The sequence below is a fragment of the Pungitius pungitius genome, chromosome 14, assembly GCF_949316345.1.
Source record: "Pungitius pungitius chromosome 14, fPunPun2.1, whole genome shotgun sequence".
Taxonomy (NCBI): domain Eukaryota; kingdom Metazoa; phylum Chordata; class Actinopteri; order Perciformes; family Gasterosteidae; genus Pungitius; species Pungitius pungitius.
The window spans coordinates 14,293,408-14,313,883 of NC_084913.1; the positions used below are offsets into that span (position 1 = coordinate 14,293,408).

Below are 20,476 nucleotides of genomic sequence, written 5' to 3' on the forward strand. Positions count from 1 at the left end.
TTAAAAGATTAAGTTTACGAAGCTCTGAGTGGTCCTACTTTAAATCTTTTGCTTTTTTGGATTGTAAAAAAATGTGGGAGTGCAAAAGTGCCTTCTGACAGTCCGTTGACCTCCGCTGAACTACTGTGAGGACTAGTGAGAAGTTCCATGCCATGACATCCTTCTTTCCTCTCCATGCACCATGTGGCGAGGGTCAGAGAGGACAGGCTGCCTTCTCCAGAGGAAGCACTCCTCATTCTAAATAATGGGGTTACTGTGACAGGAATATTACTTTCCCTGTGACGTCCATCCAAGTGCTCTCCTTTCCATCAGCGTCCTCACCACTAGCTACAGTGAACAGACACACCACAACGTGCTTATAAAACCATTTTAATTATAAAACCCACTCACATTAGTAAGAAGAGAGACTCAAATGTCCATACATTTTGTGTTGACACCCTTTATCTTCAAACACTTAAATTAAAAAAAGGGTACATGTTGTTCAGGGCAGTGTGTTCATCCTCCTTTTATAACCATAGAGTTAAATGAATGAAGAGTTGCTGGGAGGGCGGTGATTGGAGGAACACAGCGCACCGATTCAACGGCAGGCTGCTGGTGAAGATACGAGCAATGATGCTGACGTGTCTGAGTAACGAGGTAGATGCGCAAGAGGAGAATGTCCCGGTGACACCTGTGGTATTTTAACTTGTCCTACAGTATATTATCTTTGTCTCTCGGGATATCAAAATAAGCGTTCCCCCTTGATTTAGCTGTTAACACACAAAATAAATGTAGCGTGGACAACGTTGTGGCTCACTGCATACAGATAACAGCTCTCTCACCCAACACCAGATTCACTTCAAACATGTTTATTCAATCTGTGACATCTATTTTAAAGGAATAACCTTGTTGAATACAACACTAATGTGGGGCACGTCGCCACTTCTAAAATAAATTTGTGTACACAAACGGGCAGCTTACCGACTGGTGTCGCTGTTAGCGGAGGGATGTGGTGGATTGTGGGAACGACTCAGCGAAAATGTCCATCTCCAGAAGTGAACGCTGCCATGGGTGTCATGTATATATTTGTGCGTCCTGATTTGTTTGAGTGGGCTCTGTAATGTGTCTGTGTGTGTCCGCGTGTGTTCCTCAGCAGTTGAGGATGGGCCTGCATCTGTCTTGTCTGAATGGGAACACGGGGCTGTCCAAGTCAGCCTTCCCTCTGTGGGGACCCAGCGTAGCCACGGCCTGGAGGACAACAAACGCACACACATCATTGTTGTTGTTGTTGTTAAAAGATGCGTGCACACAAAGAAGCAGCATTTTGCGCACCTTTCTGATAGCCGTCCAGTCCTCCAGGATGTCCAAGTCGGGCAGCATGTAAACAATATATGGGCGTGGGCGGAGTTAAGGGCGGCGCCACAGGGAGCTGAACACCAGGACACACCCACATACCAGCATTTGGGAATATATAGAAGCAGCATTAATGCTCAGTAGTATCAACAGCAGAAGGATATCAGACACCACTGAAGGTCTCCTCCTCTTCTTATCCGGACTCAACGCATCTCTCCTCTTCTTCCTTCCCGTTAGCTCGTCATTCCACAACTCTGATTAGAGACACAAACTTATTAAAAACCTTTTTCACGGGCATTGAGGAGTGCGTTGCTGCAGCTGCAATTCAAATATATTTAGTTGCACGTGCGTGAGATCACGTGATGTAAAATGACTGTGCTCTGCGTGCATCACCTGACGTAATATCTATGCTGTGTCGGTCTTCTTCCAGTCTTCTAATCTTCTCCTCCAGCTCACTCTGCACTGTGTCGAGCAGCAGCAGCTTCTCGCTCTGAGCACACACACAAATAACACTTGAATTTTGAATGACTTGTACAGGCAATAACTTAAAAGAAAATGCATCTCTTCAGCAATACTTTTCTGTAAGACAGAGACAAATTAAAGTGTGTGTGTGTGTATGTTTTTTTGTGTGTTCCTGACCTCCCAGTGCTGGCATGCTGCCTGGATCTCACACTCATACTTGTTCTTTACGGACTCCAGACACAGCTCTCGGTAGATACCTGAGAGAGGCCGAGGAAACAAAAGAGGGTGAATAAAGGGGGCCCACAGTGTGCGAGACGTGCAGAGTGTGTCTGCGTGTCCATGTTTACCTGCCACCTTGGTGCGGACCTGCATGTTCTCCAGCAGCACCGCCAGAGGCTCCAGATATTCTGATGCCCGGCCGGCCTCCACCTCTCCCAGCTTGCTGTTCACCTGACTGAGACGCTCGTGATACAACCTGCACACAAACACTTTGGTTTGACTGCAGCAAGAGCCTACCAATCATTTTTTAAATTTTGCGTCAAAACGATGAACTTTACTAAAATGTATTTCTATCTCACTGGTCTTTGAGATCCCCGAACTGTTTCTCCAGGTTGGACATTTCATCAAGACACTCCGTCCTCCTCCGCTCACAGTCCTCCTCGTCCATTTCTGGGACATGATAGAGCAACACACACAAACTCCTCTAGATTATTTATTAAGCAGTTAGGAATGGGAAAGGGGGGGGGGGGAGTATATTTCTGATGGGTTATGTGTCTGCCAGCCAGAAACATTTGTAAATCGGCAGCGTCTCAAAGATGGACAACTTAGTATAATTAGTGTAATGTTTTAATGCAAATCATGAACTTAAGTGAAATGTGAATGATGCTTTTTTTATTTTTACCAGAGCTGTCTCCATCCTCAGAGACAGACGAGGTGTCAGAATCCTCCTCCTCCGAGCTGGAGGCCTCATGCTCGTGCTCCTCCAGCTCCATATCCTCCGCAGTGCTCTCCTTCTTCTCCCGGTCACGGTGCACCGGCATAACAGACTGCCAGTGTGCGACAGAGTCAGTTAATACATACAGCTTTCTTCTTTTAACATATTGATTCCATATGTTTGGATTGTAGGCATGACAACTGAAATGACTTGGCGGTTCTTTTCATCCTTTTGATTTGTGCAATATACCTCATACACAGCCTCTGGTGATGTCCCCATTGCGGTTTACCAAATGCAGGTAACGTTAACTTAGTACTGTAGCCACCGAAATGAACTCAACAATTTCTTACAAATCTTTATTTTTACGGAACGTTAGGCTTATCTTGAAAGCTATATTTGCAATAATGTGGCACAAATTGTCTTACGTCATAACTAGAATGAACCCCTCTTCGTTGCTGGCTTTATAAAAACATTGTTTGGGTTTGGCCAACTAAGGTTATAAAGTAAAAGCTATTCATTTTTGACTAACTACGAAATCAACGTATTTTGCTTTTATAATCATTACACAAGACAAACAGAAACAAACGACAACACAGTTAGCATCACGTTAGCATGCTAGCTATACAGTATAATTAACGTTAGATTCCGACATTCGAACGACTTGTCTCGAAAATATATTTATAAGGAAGCTTAATAAGAAACCACAACTCACGAGATGGGGAGGCACAAAACGTTTGCGAAATTGTTTAAAGAAAAGAAAAAGCGTAAACTTTTTTCTCCTCCTCAGTTACAATTTCACTCGTGTGTCTCAGCTAAGCTAAAAACAAATCTCAGAAGGGCGGTTTTATTTGTGCAGGGAGCTGTAGTTTTATGTACCGCCAATGCCGTCGTCACTGAAGGATAATCAACTGACTGCAAACTGCATTACCCACAGCTACTAGCGCCTGCATGAGGCGGAGCGCTCGAGCAGAACTGGTGAAAAGCATTTAACTTTAAAACTGTAAGCTGTAAAATGCTTTTGGAATCAGAAACATATTACAATTGATTGTATCTGTGAATATACAGTTATGTATAATATCAGCAGGGTTTGTCAAACCATATTGACGTTGGATTTTTCTGGTATCCATTACTTTGTTTTGCCTCCTCCTTCCTCCGCCATGATGTTTTCTAAGTGAGCAGCAAAGATGGCTAACCAGCTAGCTTAGCCTTCAGTCTACGGGCTGTTGTGGAAGGGAGGTGCAGTCTGGTGCAATGGATGGATGTTTTGCCCCCTACGTTTTACCTATTTTTTCTTAGGTTAATCAGAATGAGACGACAACATATAATCACTGATACGCTCCGCACTGTTGCGGAGGGCTGTTAATTTTCCGCATTTCAACACTATTCCGTCCAGAAGCGGCGCTCGTTCGTTACACTTTGAAGATTAACGCTAGCTAAGACTGTTCAAGTGGCTACCCAGCTAGCGCTTCCATCGCTGTCTACCATCGCCTTCTTGTGTCACCAGCCCCGGGAATGTTCTCCAAAAAGCCTCATGGCGACGTTAAAAAATCAACACAGAAAGTGTTGGACCCAAAGAAGGACGTGTTGACGAGGCTGAAGCACCTGAGAATAGTCATAGGTAAGTTGGGGATAGTCTTTAAGAAGCTAACAGGTTAGCGTTTACGTGCCAGTCTGAGGGAATGCCACACCGAGCTCATCAAAAATCCCTACTGTCAAAGTTGTCTTGTAAACCGAAAAACTTTCCGAAAATGGAATTTCGTTTTTAATATTTTTAAAATTACTTGCTGAGGGTTAGTTACAACCCATACCAATTATAATTATACACTTGGATCCGTGATTATTATATTATTTTCCCCACATTCGTCCATCTTTATTATCGATGTAGGTTGATTTCTACAGGCAGTAATTAGCTTTTTATGTGTGCTGAAAGTCCAAAGGTATTTAAAAGTAAGTAGGGTTAGCTGTAGCATCTGTCAACAGAACCCATCGAGGTGGAAAAAGAACCTGCCCCCGTTTTATTGCATGCCAGGTTTTTGGATGGAGTCTCTGCATGGAGGATATCGGAGACCATGCTTTTATTGCATGGTAATAACGCGTGTAAGGAGCACCCGATGTCGTTGATTACAGCAGTCAGGTTGTTGGGGTATCTGCAGAGGTGTGGCTCGGTGCTCTATGAAAACCTGGGATGTAAGAAGTGTTGTGTGCTTTAAAAAAAAGTGTTTAACGTGTTTAATGTGTTACACGCGCGCACACATACCATGCTAATTGCATTGTTTTGAATGCGTTATTGAATAGGAAATGTCTGTTGGTAGGCCAACAGGTTTTAATAAGCCCTTCATGATTTCGTTGGCACACACTGGCTCCCACACACAGACACGCCCTCAACCACACAAACACTACTATTTCCTCTCTGTGGCCAGAACAGTAGCCTCAACTTCCTGTTTCTATTGTAAGAGCTACTGGGTTCTCCCTCTGTCTTTGTGTGTGTTTGTGTGTGTCAGGGGGTCAGAGAGAGAAAGGGGTGTGCTCCTCTCTGTGCTCACTGAGGAGTACAGGACCTTGATAACAATCACACGCACGCACAAACACTGTCAAGTGGTTTGAGAAGGAGTCCTCAGGCTGCTGAACAACCGCTAACCTCACAGCTTTAACGATGGCCTGTGCCGACACATGGGCTCTATGAGCCGCAGCACTGAGAAAGCCTCTAACTTCAGAGATCAAGAGACCATGACCACCCCGTGGCAAGAATCATGTTTGTTTGTTTGTTTTTTGCGTTATTGTTCATGTTCTAGTCCTTCTCATGAAAACAAACTGACCAGCCTAGAACAAGACCCTCCCCTAAAACAAATGTTTACCGTTACCATTTTAGGAAACGAGGGGGAGTGCGAGGAGTTCCGCATTCTTTATAAAGTTAAAGAATTTCTCAAAAAAAATAATTAAAGAAGAAGCTATTTCATCACTTTGCAATCCCTTTGATGCAATCAGGGTATTTAGTAACTGTTTGGCCCTGTTGTTGACGCCAGAGCAAACATCTGGCCCACAATATGTTTTAGGATAATGTCTAAACGTGTATGTTTCATTTTGAGGTTCATGATTGTGGCGTCAATGTCAAGGTGTTTTTATACTTCCAGCTCCTAAACATTTAGACGGTGTAATGGGTTAAATTGTTTATTTTTGAAACTACATTATTCAATATTTATTATGACATTGCCTTCGTGTTAAGTGGTGCTTTTCTTTCTGTTTTGTAAGTTGTGTTCCCTGACTGTTCCCTGGCACCTTTTGATGTTTTGTGTGTGTCAGATGTAGAGGGAGATGTCCAGGGGTCTGTTTCAAGAAGCGGGTTTAGTGGAAACTCAGAGTTTGTTAACCCTGAGATGATGGAAACTCTGGATTGTCTGTTTCAGAAAGGGAGGAAACTAAACCTCAGGGTCAGTCGCTATGGTAACAGAGCCTGTGAACCCAACCTGGTCGGGAGCAGGTTTCCTTCAAGAAACCTTGAGTTTCTTTCACAGGCTCCTCCCTCGGACAGCAGCCAGCCAATGACACAGCGCTCTTTCATTCATACTCTTGAGTCAAGCGGATTTTAGCACAGTTTCCACATATGAACAAAATAAGTGTTTTCTGGAACATGGCGTGTCCCTTTCTGGACAATCCTGTTGATGAAGAAGCGGTTTTACTTCACAGGGTGTTAAACGTCGGGAGAGAATATTGAGCCCCAGATTAGATATATTGTCATTTCCAGAAAACTACTTGTTTGAACGGTATGGTTTTTCTTCACAGTCCATCAAATATGTCCATAACCTCATCCGTCCTAACTAACTAACTGACGTCACCCATCGTGGACATGCTCTCACATCCGAGCACATTCTTTGTGTAGCATTACTTTATTTGCAAGTTTCCTTTACAACATCGGTGATTCCGAGAATATTAGTAAAGCTACTGTATGCAGAGCCATGAGAAAAGTGTGCAATGTCTTTTAAACGTGTTTGTTCCCTGGACACAAACCAGTGAGAGCCATTAAAGAGGGGTTCCACAGGATGCACCTGAATAAAATACATTATAGATTCAATACCATTGTACCAGTTTTTACCAGCGATATTATTGTGATAAAATATAAGCATGGTGTGTATTTCAAGCCTGTGTGTAGTGCATTCTAACAGAATGTAAAATGTGTAATTTTCCCACTGGGAATTAGTAAAACGTATGGATTATGATTAGCGTGTACATTAACTATTAACTGACAACACTATATTGAACTTAAGCGTTGACCCGAGCAGCAGTTTTTTCGTTGTTTCTCTCTCTTTTGCTGAAGTAGCGTGTTGCTTTGTTTCTAATTACGGTTCATACTTGCCGTGCGCTTGCATTAATATTTCCAGCTATTTCCAGAAACGGGTGACATATGCCGACCGATTGTTTGTGGTCGTTGCCATGGTAACTCGTTGTATCATGGCTCCATTCATGCTGCGTTCAGTGCACACGCTCAACTCTGAGTCAACCTACTCAGAGCGGATTGAACCAACTCTAAACAGCTGTTCTGAAACCCAAAACTCAGTTTTTCATCTCAGGGTAAATCAACTCAGTGTTTAGGGTTTGACTCAGAGTTTGTTGAAACTTCTACCTAAAACGGACTCCAGGTTCTGAACCGGCTCGGCTGTTGAACACGGTTTTCGTTTTCTGCCGATTTCACAGAAAACGCTGAGCCGTCAGAGCTGAAACAGTTCTTCGACGTGAACTACTCCCACATCTACTATGTGTTCTTTGAGAACTTCGTCACCATTGAGGTCAGCCTCAGGCAAAAAGGTACGTTTTACTGCACCGTCGACTGGACGCTCGAAAAGCAGCTCTGATTGGTCAGCTTTAAATAAGACATTTCAGTTTGGCCGCGTCCCGCTGCTGTTGTTCAGAACTGGTCCGTGTGTTTCAGGTCACAAGTCTCAGAGGGAGGAGCTGGACTCTATTCTCTTCATCTTTGAGGTAAGATATAATATAATATTTCATGAAATATCAGTAAATCCAGAGAAAGTCTCGCTAGAGAAGTGATGCATAACCACACTGGAACAAAAAAACTAACGTGGTGGGGATCCCCCGAGCTCTGGCTCACTGTCGGGAGTCTTGGTCGGTACCACAGCACCAAAGAGCTCTGGCGTTCAGCAGACATGCACCGGGTGGTGCTTGGAGCAGCCAGGATGAGATAGCAGTCCCTATGCATTGGTTTGCTGACCTGCAGTGTGCCCCAAGCACTTAAAATACAGAGCGAGGCTGGCCAGAGCACAAGTGTAGTGAACAAAAGCATGTGCCGAATATAGGCCTGAGAGGTGTCTGTTAGAATAAAGGTGGACCGTAAACAGAGTTATTGAATTATTGTTTTACTATGCATGTCATACGCACTTCAAATACTCCCAATTAATTCACATCAGTTTTTCATTAATAGATTCCCTGATCACATTGTGCTAACCATCTAACAAAGTGGAACCTAAACCATTAATCATTATTCTTTTTGATTCCCTCACATTGGCATAAACATGTTTTTAGCCAGTCCAAATTGAACTCCAGGCGGGAAAACCCCCCTTCGGAAAATCCACTTCAAACACATAAACGACCAAAATGGTCATTAGTATCTTAACTTATTAATTTTTTACTCTTGCAGAAAGTCCTGCAACTGCTGCCAGAGAGAATCCAGTGCCGATGGCAGTTCCACAGCATCGGTAAAAACCCAAACTCCGCCTCTTTCCTGACACCCCTCTCAGTTGATCTCTTGCAGCGGGTCACCCCAGCAAACTGTGAATGCATCAGGTTGACTTGGCTGACATTTGTTTCTCCCCCAGGGCTGATTCTGAAAAAGCTGCTGCACACGGGGAACTCTCTGAAGGTACCGCTCTGACTTGGTGTTGCGTCTCCCTCTTAGCCCTTGGATCTCAATCCTCCCTGCGTCCAGCGCCTTCCTAATTTCATTTATTCTAACTTGAGAAAATGCGGCAAGCGACGCGTAGTAATTTGGCTTCTCTTCACCCTTCTTCTCCCTTCCTCCCTGGTGGCGTAGATCCGTCGGGAAGGCGTGCGCCTCTTCCTGCTGTGGATGCAAGCGCTGCAGAGCAACGCGGAGCGCGAGCAGCTCTGCATGTTCGCCTGTTTGATCCCCGGCTTCCCGGCGCCGCTCTGCCACGGCACCCCGCGCACCCTGGACACCCTGATCAACCCCGCTCTGAGTTTAACAGAGAGTTAGTAGAGAACACACACACACAAACACACAGTGGGGTTAGACTATCTGGGTTCAGCAAACACAAATGCTCTTGGATGAGATCAATAACCTCATACATTTTATATCTTCTATGTATACATTGAGTAGACAACCTGATTGCCAGCATTCATTGTCATGCAAACACTAAATGTCCCCCCACCGTTCCCTCAACAGCTCAGGTCACCCCAGAGGAGATCACTCCATTGGTTCCTCCCCAGTCAGGCGACAAGAACCAGGAAGACCTCACCGCATACTTTTTAGAAGCGCTGCTCAAATACATGGTAAACCAGGTATTATCATCATTCTTTACTAACATTTTTACAAATGCCGTGATGCCTGACTAATGTGTAAACATACGGGAGAAACCAGAGAATTTACCCTCAATAGCACATATGGACACTCCATGGTCGATGAAGTATGCGTCTAATCACTTACTGGTCACTAATCACTAACTCCGACAAATGCCACCCTTGTTCTGCATATATATATTTTTGCTGCCATCACACACACACACACACACACACACACATTGATATATACAAGGAGTTATACAGACACGGATAGCACCCTCTCTTAGAAAACAATGGGGCTCCTCTCCGTCTGACCCTTTTTTGTGTGTGCAATGCTCTCTTTATAACACAAGCTTGTTTGTCTTTTTCTGTGTGTGTGTGTGTGTGTGTGTGTGTGTGTGTGTGTGTATCCATCCACCAGACAAAGTCGCTAGAGTGGCGTTGTAAAGAGAACCACGAACGGGGCTTCAGCTTCCTCTTTGCTCACTTCAGGAAGTTTTACCTTCCTCACATCTTTCCCAACTTCGCTACAGAGACCAGCCTCTACAGCCCAATACTGGGTCAGTAACATTTAGATATTAGTATCCTATTAGATCACTGTGACCCTAGACGACTCAGAGTAATACCCACCGCTCCACCCCCCCCCCCCCCCCCTCGCAGACGTGCCCGCGATGCGTCCCAGGCCCTACTACGGCGTGGTTCGCAGGGAGCAAGACGGCAGTGAAACGGTGTACTGCACCAAGGAGAGCTTCCTCCAGGGGCGGGTCATCTTCATCCGCTGGCTGGTTTCCTTCTGGCTGGAGCCGCGGCCCAACGTGCAAATCCCCGGAACGGAGGGGGAGAACGTCCCCAAGAACATACAGGTCAGAGCATACTTGTTTTACTCGTGGACCGGGGATGCCGACATTGGTTCATGTCACCGGAGAGCCCGTGTACGGAATTGTATTGACATCACCGAGGGGTAAAATGTGTGAAGTTGTTTTCTCAACTCATTGTATCCCCCCCCCAGCGAGCGGCAGCCGGGCTGGCAGCTCGCTCTGCAGGCAGCTCAGACGACATCCACTTCGACGGCAGCGGCGGCTCATCGGGATCAGGCGGAGGCGGCATGGGGCTGTCTGGTGGTCCGGGGGCCGCGGAGACCGAGCAAAGCCACTCCAACACGTCCACGCTGACGGAGCGGGAGCCCAGCTCCTCCTCCCTCTGCTCCATCGACGAAGAGCAGCTCACGGACATGGAGGTGGTGAGGAGAGTGCTGACCAACTCCAGAACCAACGTCAACTTCATCACTGAGATCTTTAGACAGGTGAAGGAGAAACAGCTTTTTTGTGGGGTCGGTGGGTTATGTACCGGCTCGTAGGGAATTTGGAACCAAAGTCTGTCTGTGCTTTCTATAAAATCAGCAAACTCCATTGACAATAACAGGCTTTTTACCTCTAACAGGGATTGCTGGCCTACTGCTGCTTTGATTGGTTATTATTGCGCAATGTGTACCAAAAGTGTTTGTTCAGATTCACCAATGTCTCAAAATAAATGACTAACTAATAGAGGATTTTACTAATAGAGGAACTGTCATTTTACTGCAGTAAAATGACAGTTCTTGGTGACTTTGCAGAAGCATTTTGAAGCAATTTGACAAGGTTTGTTGCACACAAAGAATTTGAATTGGTAATCGCTGCGTGACAATAGTTGGATGGGATCTAGGTGGTATTTCTTAATATTATATTTGATTTGTGTATTTTATTTTTTAAGTTAGCAGTTGTTAATGCACGGCGGCCCCTCTTCATCTCCCCTCAGGCATTTCTCCTTCCCATGTGCAAAGCTGCGGCGATGCGTAAGGTGGTGCGTGTTTACCAGGAGTGGATCTCCATGGAGGACCGGCCGGTGTTCATGAAGGAGCCGGAAGAGGGCCCATATCCCACAACTAGCAGCCTGGATTCAGGGTCGCAGCGCGGGGACAAGGAGGACGAGGTGAGGAGGAATTACCAAGTTCGTGAAATGATCTTAGCGTGTTTAAGATGACGGGCGGATCTGAACAGTTATTTTTATTTTAAGTAATGTATTATGCTTTACTACCACACTTTAATTATACTGTGTTTTTTTGTACTTTTGTCTTCCTCATGGAATGAGTAAGGCGGTCGACAGTGAATTGATGGAGTACAGCGTTCAAGCCGGAGTTCAGACCACGCTACAGGTTTGGTCCTCACACCTCTCTTTCCATTTCATGCATCCACACAAAGGTCGTCCTCTCGCTCTCCTTACCTCACCTGCCCGAATCGCCACAAAAGAGATGATTTGTGGACCTTTTTAAATCCTGACCTCATGCCCCCCCCCCCCCCCCCCCCCCCCCCCCCAGGTATTTATCACCCACTCCTCCAACGTGTTCCTCCTGGAGCCCGCCAACGACATCAAGATCCTTCTGGAGGAGCACGTAGACATGTGCAAACGAGTCCTGAACATCTACCGCAGCCTCGTCATGCACGAGACCATGGACCAGAAGACATGGTGAGGAAGATTAACCAACATAAATCACATCCGCTGTGGTGGACTTGCGGCCGCTCTGAAGCACCATCTAAGTCCATTTCTGTAGAATCATGCCGTCATAGGCTGCTTATCTTAATGTGTTTGTGTATAGGGAGCAGGTCCTACTGGTTCTATTGAGGGTGACCGAGTCTGTGATGAAAAGACCTCCATCCATCATGCCGCAGGGCAAGAAGAACAACACGCTGTCAGGCAGGCTGGCCGCAGCCATATTTCAGGTACATTAGTTTCACCACATCCAAGTTGGATGTTTCCCCCCCAGCGTACCAAACCTACTGTTATTTAGGCATTCTGTGTGGTAGGTAGAACAATGGAAGAATTAATAGGAACGCGCTGTTGATTACAGCACAGCTTCTGGAAGACGGACTGCTCAAAGTACTTACTTACTGTTACTTCGTAACAATGACAGATGTTGCAAATGTTGTAATCATCTAATGAAGTGGATTTTATTCTGATATTGGTCTTGGATCACGTATCCAGATGCCATCATGTTTTCTCTTTCTATGTCGAGCACACTTTGTAAATATATTATTTATTAAAGGTGGTTTTCTCAGCACCTTGATGAATTTGAATAGTACTGAGTACAAGTAGAGTGCTTGTAATACAGCAGTGGTTTTCTTCGTCCCCTTCTGACTGCACAGACGCTGATAGTCGCCTGGATTAAGGGGAATTTAAATGTCTACATCAGCAGAGAACTGTGGGACGACCTCCTCGCCGTCCTCTCTTCTCTCACATGCTGGGATGAGCTGGTCACCGAGTGGTCACTCACCATGGAGACCCTCACCAAGGTACCCTCACACGTTATGGGAATTAGTCACCTTCATTTGATGCTTTAACATGAATCATCTCAGCACAAAAACAAATATTCTTCCTTTAAAACGAGTCACCATAGTATTTTCATTTCTGTTACTGACTGTGATGTCATCTGCGGGAAGTGAATTAGAAGAGAACCACAATGAATCATTGTTTAAATGCCTGTTCACTTTCATTTCATCTCTACTGCTGCTGGTGGGATTTCATTGATATGAATATAAAGAAATGTTTTAACGGTTATCTTGCTTTCATCGTAACGATTGTACTGCAGTAGCATGAACATAGCTGTTGAATGTGTGTGTTGTGTCTCAGGTGTTGGCCAGGAACCTGTACAATGTCGATCTGAACGAGCTGCCTCTGGACAAACTCAGTGAACAAAAACAGAAGAAGCATAAAGGAAAAGGTTGGTCCTTTTTTCAAATAAACCTACAGGTCATTGTTCTTAATTTCATATTACATTACGTGTCATTTAGCTGACACTTTCATCCAAAGCGCGAACTCAGAAGAACAAGAAAGTACAATTTTATCAAATAAGCCGATTTACAACTTGCTGTAGATCATCTATAGGTAATCAATATCTATATAGTTCTATATATAATCTATATCTAAGTAAGCAATACAGTGAAATCACTTCAGCCCACAATCTCTACAGCTACAGTTACATTATAAACATGTACAGAAAAAAGTCAGAAAGAAATCGCCTGAAATATAAAATGAAGCCAAAATTAGAGCCTGGAACTGGAGTGTTTAAAATACACTCATTTACATAATTTCAAAGAGACTGGCCACATAAACCAAAGGATTCCTCTGCACAGTTTATGATGGCGGTTACATAAACAACATTAAAACCCGCTTTCACCGCTCCGTCCTTCCATGTCAGGTATCGGCTCGGAGGGCCAGAGGCAGATTGTGGATCGCTCCTCCTTCTCTAAAGGCTGGAGCAGAGACCAACCGGGCCAAGCAGTAGCCATGAGGCAGCGGAGCGCCACCACCGCCGGCTCCCCGGGCATCGAGAAGGCCCGCAGCATCGTCCGCCAGAAGACCATAGGTCAGTGTCCCTCCCTCGTTTATTTCCCCTCGACATCTCCACCTCTTTGTCTTCCCCCGCCCGTCCATCTGACAGCAGTGTGCTCCTCAGTGGAGTTTAATTCATGGTTCAGGCCACAATGCCACAGAGAAATACCGTTTTAGTGCTGAGAGCAAGAAGAAGGAAGCCATGTGCGTGTACCAGCAGGGACCCTTCAAACCACAATACACACAACTAAATGTCCACTCTAGATGTGTTTCTTTTTTATATGTCACAGTGGTTTAATTGTTTTAACAAATTAGGCTCCAATTGTCAGTGATGATACATGAATGACCTGACGAAGTGCAGTAAAAACCAAAAGGTCTCTAAGAAGCCTACACATCAAATGTATGGAGGTGTATGGAGCATCCAGAATATTTCACTATGACTCTTACTGTATCAAATGAGCACACACATGCTAACCAACAGTCTTGCGGGGGTGCAGCGCATTTTAGCGCATTTTCCTACATATTTTGACAAGTTTAAAAGCGTCAAACTTGCAGTAGAGCGGTGGATCTGCCGGCTACATGTGGCGCTGCCGTGTGTCCTGGTTTGAGCTGCAGACGCCACGCTGCCGCCAGCCTCTCACTGTCCCTCCTCTAGAACTACTAACCCTGCCTCACTCCTCCTTTACCGCCCCCCCCCCTTCCAAGTCCTACCATTTTATCACTCCTCTATTCCACACCTTTCCCCTTTGCGTTGCGTGCCTCGCCCATCCATCCATCTTTCTTCCATGCACCTCTGCGCGTCACCCCCTCGCTTCGTTTTCTTTCCCTTTTTGCTTCCTTTTCTATCTCACCCTCTTCCCTGCCCCGTCTTTCTGCTCTTCCCACCTCTTCAGCCCTGCGTAGCTGCTCTACGGGGGACTCTCTGCTGTCCTCCGCCTTTATCCGCAGCGCTAAGAGTGCCCCTGCTCTGGCGCCGCCTCTTCCTGTCCTCCTCCACCACCACCACCCTTTACTACCCCCACTTGCCGACCAGCTGGCAGGTACACACTCTTTGGTCTGCCTGTCATGCTTGCCATGCTTGCCCCCTTGGAAACTTTTACTTGCCTCTTCGTCCCTTTTTTTTTTCTTCTTCTGGATATTTGTGATGACTGAAGCCGCAGTTTGCATGTGGTCAATGTCTAAACATACAAGCCTCCCCCCTTCATGTAACTGGGATGATTACGGCGATTTGCATGAAATGCTTGAATATCAAAGGTGCATCACTTTCCCGAAGCTGTGTGTCACGGTTATTGTTTTCAACATTTGGTGGCACCCAGGATATTGCCATGTAAGAGAATGAAATGTTGCCATGCCGACACCAAAAAATTTGAATCTGTCCTTTTTAAGAATTATGTCACAACCTGTTTGCTGTAGATCTAAATTATTTTGACAGGTAGTCAGAGACGACTTGTGTCTCTGTGGACATGTCTGCATGAAACTTCTTTGCCTGCTTGGACACACGCATGCCGCTCCGTCCTTTCTTTAACTCCTTCTGCCTGCACTGTTTTCTGCCCATTCCAACACACGGGGTCCTTTGAAATGCACGTCAGCCGCGTCATGTGATGCTTCATTCACTGCCGTGTATTCTTAACTTCTTTCCCAAAGGCAGTGGTGGTCATATTCTCTGCTAGAGTATTTTTTTCTATTCCGAGTTCTACTGTTGGTGTGAGTTTTGTGATGATTGCAGCATGTTAATATTATTTGACAAACAAAACTCAACGGCACAACAGATATCGGAGAATAGTCCACCAAATTGTAAATAAAGGCATGAGTACGTGCCTTTTGTGGTACAACATTTAGGATAATCAATAGAATATTGATGACCATATTCATAAAACTCACTGTTTGTGGATTCTTTTGGGCGGGTCTTTGTTCTTTTCAAACAGTGTGTCAGTCGTGCTAACCACTAACCTCACTCCCCTTCCTTTCTTCTCCCCCCTCCAACGATCAGACCTCGAGGACCCGCCCATCACACTGACCTCCCGCACCTCTCGGATGCGCCACGCCTCCCAAAGCGAAGAGGCCCCTCCCACCTCATGCTCTGAGGTCTTCCAGGGAGGGGCGTGCGACCATGATGGCCCCGCCCCTTGCTCCCTCGCAAGGAGCAGCAGCGCCTCTGACATCATGGAGCCTTTCATCGTCGAGAGGGTCAAAGGTGAAGATCCGCAGGGGGCCCCTGCTTCGCTCCCCAACCCCACGCACCGCCACTCCACAACTCCCCCCTCACATGCAGGCGAAAACCACGCAGCTCAGCCACTGCCGCACCCCCCCACTGCCTTTCCTCCCGACCCTTTAACCGTCCCCAATGGTGTTACTTCCTCGTCCTCGGAGGGGCACGATCACGATAGTGTTTACGACGAGTTCTGTGAACAGATTGGTTCTCGGAGCCAGGGCTCTAGTTCGGATTGGGTGAGCGACTGGGATTCTGCATTCCTTTTGTCAGAAAAGGTACTTGATGATGAGGAGGAGGGCGAGATGGGGCCTGTGGTAGAGGAGGACGATTTATTCTCCTCTATCAGGGACTACCTCACTAACAAAGGCGGGGAGAGGAGGGAAGAAGCAGGAGAGAGAGAGGAGCCCGGCCGTGTGCTGGAGAGCAGTGTTGTAACTTTTCCTGTTCAAGCAGGCATCGCGAGAGCCCTGAGGGAATACCCGGGGCCGGTAGGAGAGGCAAGGCAGGTGGTGAGAGAGGACAGGCAGGTAAGTGAGCCGGTGAGACACAGCAGTGTGGACTCCACGGAGGAGAACGAGGCAGAGCAGTGCAGCATCTACGAGTGCCTGGAGCTGCAGTGTCAGTGGCCGTCGCCCATTGCTCGGGGGGCTGCCGGCTTAGAAACACCGTTTGGGGAGAAGACGGGAGGAGGCAATGCCGGAAAGGCAAAGGAATGGGAGGGGAAATGTGATGCGTGGGGGGAGACGGGAGAAGAGCAGCAGGGGGGCAAAGAGGTCACAGCAAATGTGAGGTCCATTTTATGCAGACAAGACGCCAACACAGCCGAATGTAGCACGGAATCAGTTGAAACAGCACAAACGTCAGACACGATTAAAACCAAGACGTGCCGGAGTAGCACCAAGAGGCACCACATCGGGAGTGTCCACGTCAGCTTCCGGCCCTCGACCGAATCTGTGCAGTTCCACAACCCCCTCGAGAGTAAGGAGGCCCACTGGAAAGCCCGACTGCGGCGCCTCAGTCACTTCCACACACACAGCCACTCAGCCGGGGAGAGGGCGGGGGCTGGAGGCGGGGCAGGAAGCGCAGGTAAGTTTGGCACCGCGGCTGGGATCAGCCATAGAGAAGCGCCACACGAGAAGTCAGGGAGCGTCTCGGACAGCGTCGGGGCAGGAAGTGGAGCGACTGCCGGAGGCCCGGATGACAGGGGCGAGACCGGAGAGGACAGGGACTCCTACGTGGGACCCAGCCCGGGCTCCGAGGCGCAGCCCGAGCCGTCGTCGGGCAACTCAGGGGCGCCGTCGGGCGTGCGAGGCCGCCTGGGCCGCTCCACCTTGCGCTCTCGAGCCTCCCGCTCGCGCTCGCAGGATCCCGGGAGCACCGCCTCGCGCCACCACCAGGGGGCTCTCCTCGGTGGCGTCTACAAGACTGTCGTTCACGCTCTGTCTTCGAAGCCACGGCCCCGAGGTCAGGGGTCATCTCAGGGCTCGTCGCCACAGCGTCAGGGCCGTGCCGCCATGGGCGACGCCTCGCTCAGGGACCTCTACTCCCATGTCCTGGGCTACTTTGGCCGAAAGACGGCAGTGCCAGGTGAGGATGGCAACGACCGAAACGAAGCGCTCACAAAGAACTTTGGGAATAAATACTCATCAACACACAAACACCAACAACTCTCTCTTCGTTTTTTGGCTGTTTTTTACTGGTTTGTTATGATGGAATGTTTTTTTTTGCGCTGACACTCATCTTGCTGCTGGACTGAAATTCAAACTCCCTGTTGATGTGTTCCCTCTTGAACGTAGCCCCTCCTCCAGCCTGCCTCGTGCCAGGGCCCCCCCCCCCCCTCCATTCCCCCTGCCCGCCTCATACCTTCCCACTGGTTCTTCTACCCCGGAAGCCCCGACCGCCTCCTCCTGTCCTCTTCTTCCTTCAGGCTTTGGGATATTAACCTCCCCCCGCTCCCCCTTCTCCCCCTCCTCAATGTTGCATGCAGCCTCTTCGTGCCTCCCTCGACCTCCTGCCCGGACTCCGGCCCCTCTGCAGCTGCACTGGAGGAACAGCCGCGGGTCAACAGTAAAACACCAACAGCGTGTAGAAAAGATAGCAGCACCGATACAAAGAGGGGTCCTGCTGGATATTCTCTCAGAGCGTTATAACGTAGAGATTTCCATGAGTAGACATGAAGGTTTAGGTTCTTACGGTAAATCAATGGAGTTGGTTATTACTACAAGCATTACTTTACATGTCATTTAGCTGACGCTTTTTATCCAAAGCGAATATAGTGTTATCCTGTATTTCATGCTCAAGCCACTAGAGTGCAGCATAAGATCCTGTGATCCATGTGAGAAATCCATCTCCAGAGTAGTGGTTACACCAAATGAATTGGAATAGATATGGAACGTTATGGCTTTCAAATCAGCAATCTTGAATTGTTGTTTGCCTTGTGCATGTGATGAACTTGATGAGTTCGATGACAGCTTTTCCTACTCATCCTCATCCACGGGGCAGCAGACTGCATACCTGCACATATTTGTTCTTGAGGATCAGATGTTTCATATTGACACTGTAATTAATCACCTGGTTTAATCAATTATTGAATTGGTGAGGCCAACCCCTCCCCTCTTTATTTTAATTCAGGTGTGTCTGATATTGTGCCCGATGTGTGGAATTTAGACACATTCCAATTTACTCTACAGTCCAGCCACGTTTTACGTGAACCAATGATGTAGACTGCAGCTCTACTTCCCACGTTACAGTGAATTCAGACAACCCAGTCTCTCTGCAGACTAAAACCAGACCAGATGTTGTGATCTAACCCTTGTTGTACGAACACAGGTGGAGTCCTCGATCATATCTATGAGCGTAACCACACATCTCCACGGATTGTACTACTAAACATGTGCATGTCTCGCATCCTGATCCAGTGTGCGTAGACCTCCTTCTGCTCTCAGCACCGTCTCAGCTTAGCATTTCTGTAGTGCTGCTTCTTATTTGAGCTGTTCGTGCTGTGGGGAAAATACATTGTACATGCAGGCATGAGAGCATTTATTTACCGGGCATTTATGAAATTTATAAGATTGTGATTTTTATCAAAACAGCAGAATCGTCATTTTCAGAGAATTTAACCTTCAGGCCAGAGGAGGTATGTGAATAACATGCAACTGGTAGGCTGGGCTGCACGGTGTTGTTATAAGGTTCGTTAGCTTGAGAATAGTCTGAGCAGAATAACATGCGTGGGCTGTGTTAGCTCAGTTGGTAAAAGTGCCTCCATACAACGATGAGGGGCCATGTCGCTTCAAAAAAGAATGTTCCATAAGGTTACGTTTTGTTCAGCTAGGTGGCAGCAAAGGCCAGATCTTCGTCCTGTGTCTAAAGAGGCTGAGCTTTATTAACCTGCAGCCTGGTGGTGGGTGTGGACGAGGCCCCTTTCCATCAGCTCCATCCGCCACAAGCTCAAAATGAATATTTGCCCTCGCCGGTGTTTGCAAACTCCCCCCGACCGATGTCGTTGCCGCCAAGCCAAGAGCGACATAACTCCTAGTAACACCGGTGTACTAATATAGGCCTCTGATATGCTGCCTGTTTGGACCTAACAAGGTGATACTCATTGTCTCTCTGCATGGTGTGAATTAACTCCTGCATTGCTTCTCCGGTGGGTATGCCTGCTGTGTTGTGGCTTTTGTTTAACAATCAGTCTCTACTGTGTACACACACACACATAATAGGACGTGTCTTGCATTTTGTCAAGTGTTGGAATATCTGTATCAAATTAGCCAAAGCATAGATCCTCCAAAAGCTGCTAATGTGTCTAAAGGGAGTTTCTTTGACTGAAAGTGAGACAGGCAAGATCAATGATGTCATCGTACCACTTATAGAGTGGTTCGTACACATTATCAACTTTAATGGACTTGCGAGTCAGACTTGATAACGTATCTTACAGAAACATGATTACTCAATTTTGTGTCTTTGAGTGGCTTGACCTGTCTCATTGTGCGTTATTTCACCTTACCCACCCCCCGATTCTCCATCCGATTTCCTGTGTGTGTGTGTGTGTGTGTGTGTGTGTGTGTGTGTGTGTACACTTGGAGATACTCTCGGTCTCTGACTAGCATCATCTATCTGCCTTTTTAGCCAACAAAGAGGAGGTGGTTCAGAAGGCCCGACCCGTCTCCAGTGACGTAGGAAGCACCAACCCAAACTTTTCTGACCTCATGGATGAGTTTATTCAGGAGAGACTGCGGGCCAAAGGAACAGCTGTGAGCACAACAACACACACACACACACACTTTTTAGAGGTGAACGCTTCAGTCTATTAGAATAAAGAGCTACGGCTCAGTGGCAGATCGTAGCTGACACTCGAACGCCCCGTCCCTTCTCTTTACACAGGGCCGTCGAGGCAGCAGCCCCGGCAGTCTGGAGGTTCCCAGGGACCTGCCGGAGCTGCTGGAGGCGGGTCAGAGCACTGGATCTCGGCCGTCGGATGACCACCGTCCCGCCGATGATCCGGGGGTTCCCTCTGAATGGACGTCGCCTGCGAGCGCCAGCGGTTCGGACGTCATCAGCTCAGACAGCCAGTCGGACTCCTTCAATGCCTTTCAGTACTCCACAAACAAGTTTGAGAGTGAGTGACAACCTGAGGCGCTGAGATC

At 47.2% G+C, this 20,476-nt stretch overlaps 2 protein-coding genes across 9 annotated transcripts in view; one reads left to right on the forward strand and one right to left on the reverse strand.

Annotated features, from left to right (window-relative positions):
• Positions 1-352: 352 nt before the first annotated feature.
• brms1la (BRMS1 like transcriptional repressor a) lies at positions 353-4,286 on the reverse strand. 2 transcript variants are annotated; one of them, XM_037487621.2, is made up of 9 exons: positions 4,184-4,286; positions 2,696-2,840; positions 2,373-2,463; positions 2,142-2,269; positions 1,972-2,051; positions 1,726-1,822; positions 1,497-1,586; positions 1,312-1,376; positions 353-1,227 (listed from the first exon to the last, which is right to left on the reverse strand). In XM_037487621.2, the coding sequence occupies exons 1-9, from the start codon at positions 4,211-4,213 to the stop codon at positions 1,129-1,131; spliced, it is 825 nt and encodes a 274-aa protein (XP_037343518.1). In that variant the 5' UTR covers positions 4,214-4,286; the 3' UTR covers positions 353-1,128. The 2 variants fall into 2 exon arrangements, with proteins under 2 accessions (XP_037343518.1, XP_037343519.1); XM_037487622.2 differs by lacking the exon at positions 4,184-4,286 and adding an exon at positions 3,441-3,585.
• Positions 3,824-20,476, forward strand: part of ralgapa1 (Ral GTPase activating protein catalytic subunit alpha 1) — a 54,482-nt gene continuing 37,829 nt past the window's right edge. For 2 of the 7 annotated variants that reach the window (XM_037487616.2, XM_037487618.2), the window contains exons 1-21: positions 3,840-4,346; positions 7,418-7,528; positions 7,653-7,702; positions 8,376-8,433; positions 8,554-8,597; positions 8,769-8,946; positions 9,141-9,256; positions 9,678-9,816; positions 9,917-10,119; positions 10,266-10,559; positions 11,051-11,224; positions 11,388-11,447; positions 11,610-11,758; positions 11,889-12,012; positions 12,436-12,582; positions 12,920-13,010; positions 13,488-13,655; positions 14,515-14,661; positions 15,612-15,815; positions 19,959-20,083; positions 20,214-20,448. In XM_037487616.2, coding sequence (XP_037343513.2) covers positions 4,241-4,346; positions 7,418-7,528; positions 7,653-7,702; positions 8,376-8,433; positions 8,554-8,597; positions 8,769-8,946; positions 9,141-9,256; positions 9,678-9,816; positions 9,917-10,119; positions 10,266-10,559; positions 11,051-11,224; positions 11,388-11,447; positions 11,610-11,758; positions 11,889-12,012; positions 12,436-12,582; positions 12,920-13,010; positions 13,488-13,655; positions 14,515-14,661; positions 15,612-15,815; positions 19,959-20,083; positions 20,214-20,448 — 2,923 coding nt within the window. In that variant the 5' untranslated portion in view covers positions 3,840-4,240. Of the gene's footprint in view, positions 4,347-7,417; positions 7,529-7,652; positions 7,703-8,375; positions 8,434-8,553; positions 8,598-8,768; positions 8,947-9,140; positions 9,257-9,677; positions 9,817-9,916; positions 10,120-10,265; positions 10,560-11,050; positions 11,225-11,387; positions 11,448-11,609; positions 11,759-11,888; positions 12,013-12,435; positions 12,583-12,919; positions 13,011-13,487; positions 13,656-14,514; positions 14,662-15,611; positions 17,421-19,958; positions 20,084-20,213; positions 20,449-20,476 lie in introns of all 7 variants that reach the window. The other 5 variants (XM_037487613.2, XM_037487615.2, XM_037487617.2 and 2 more) reach the window with 5 other exon arrangements.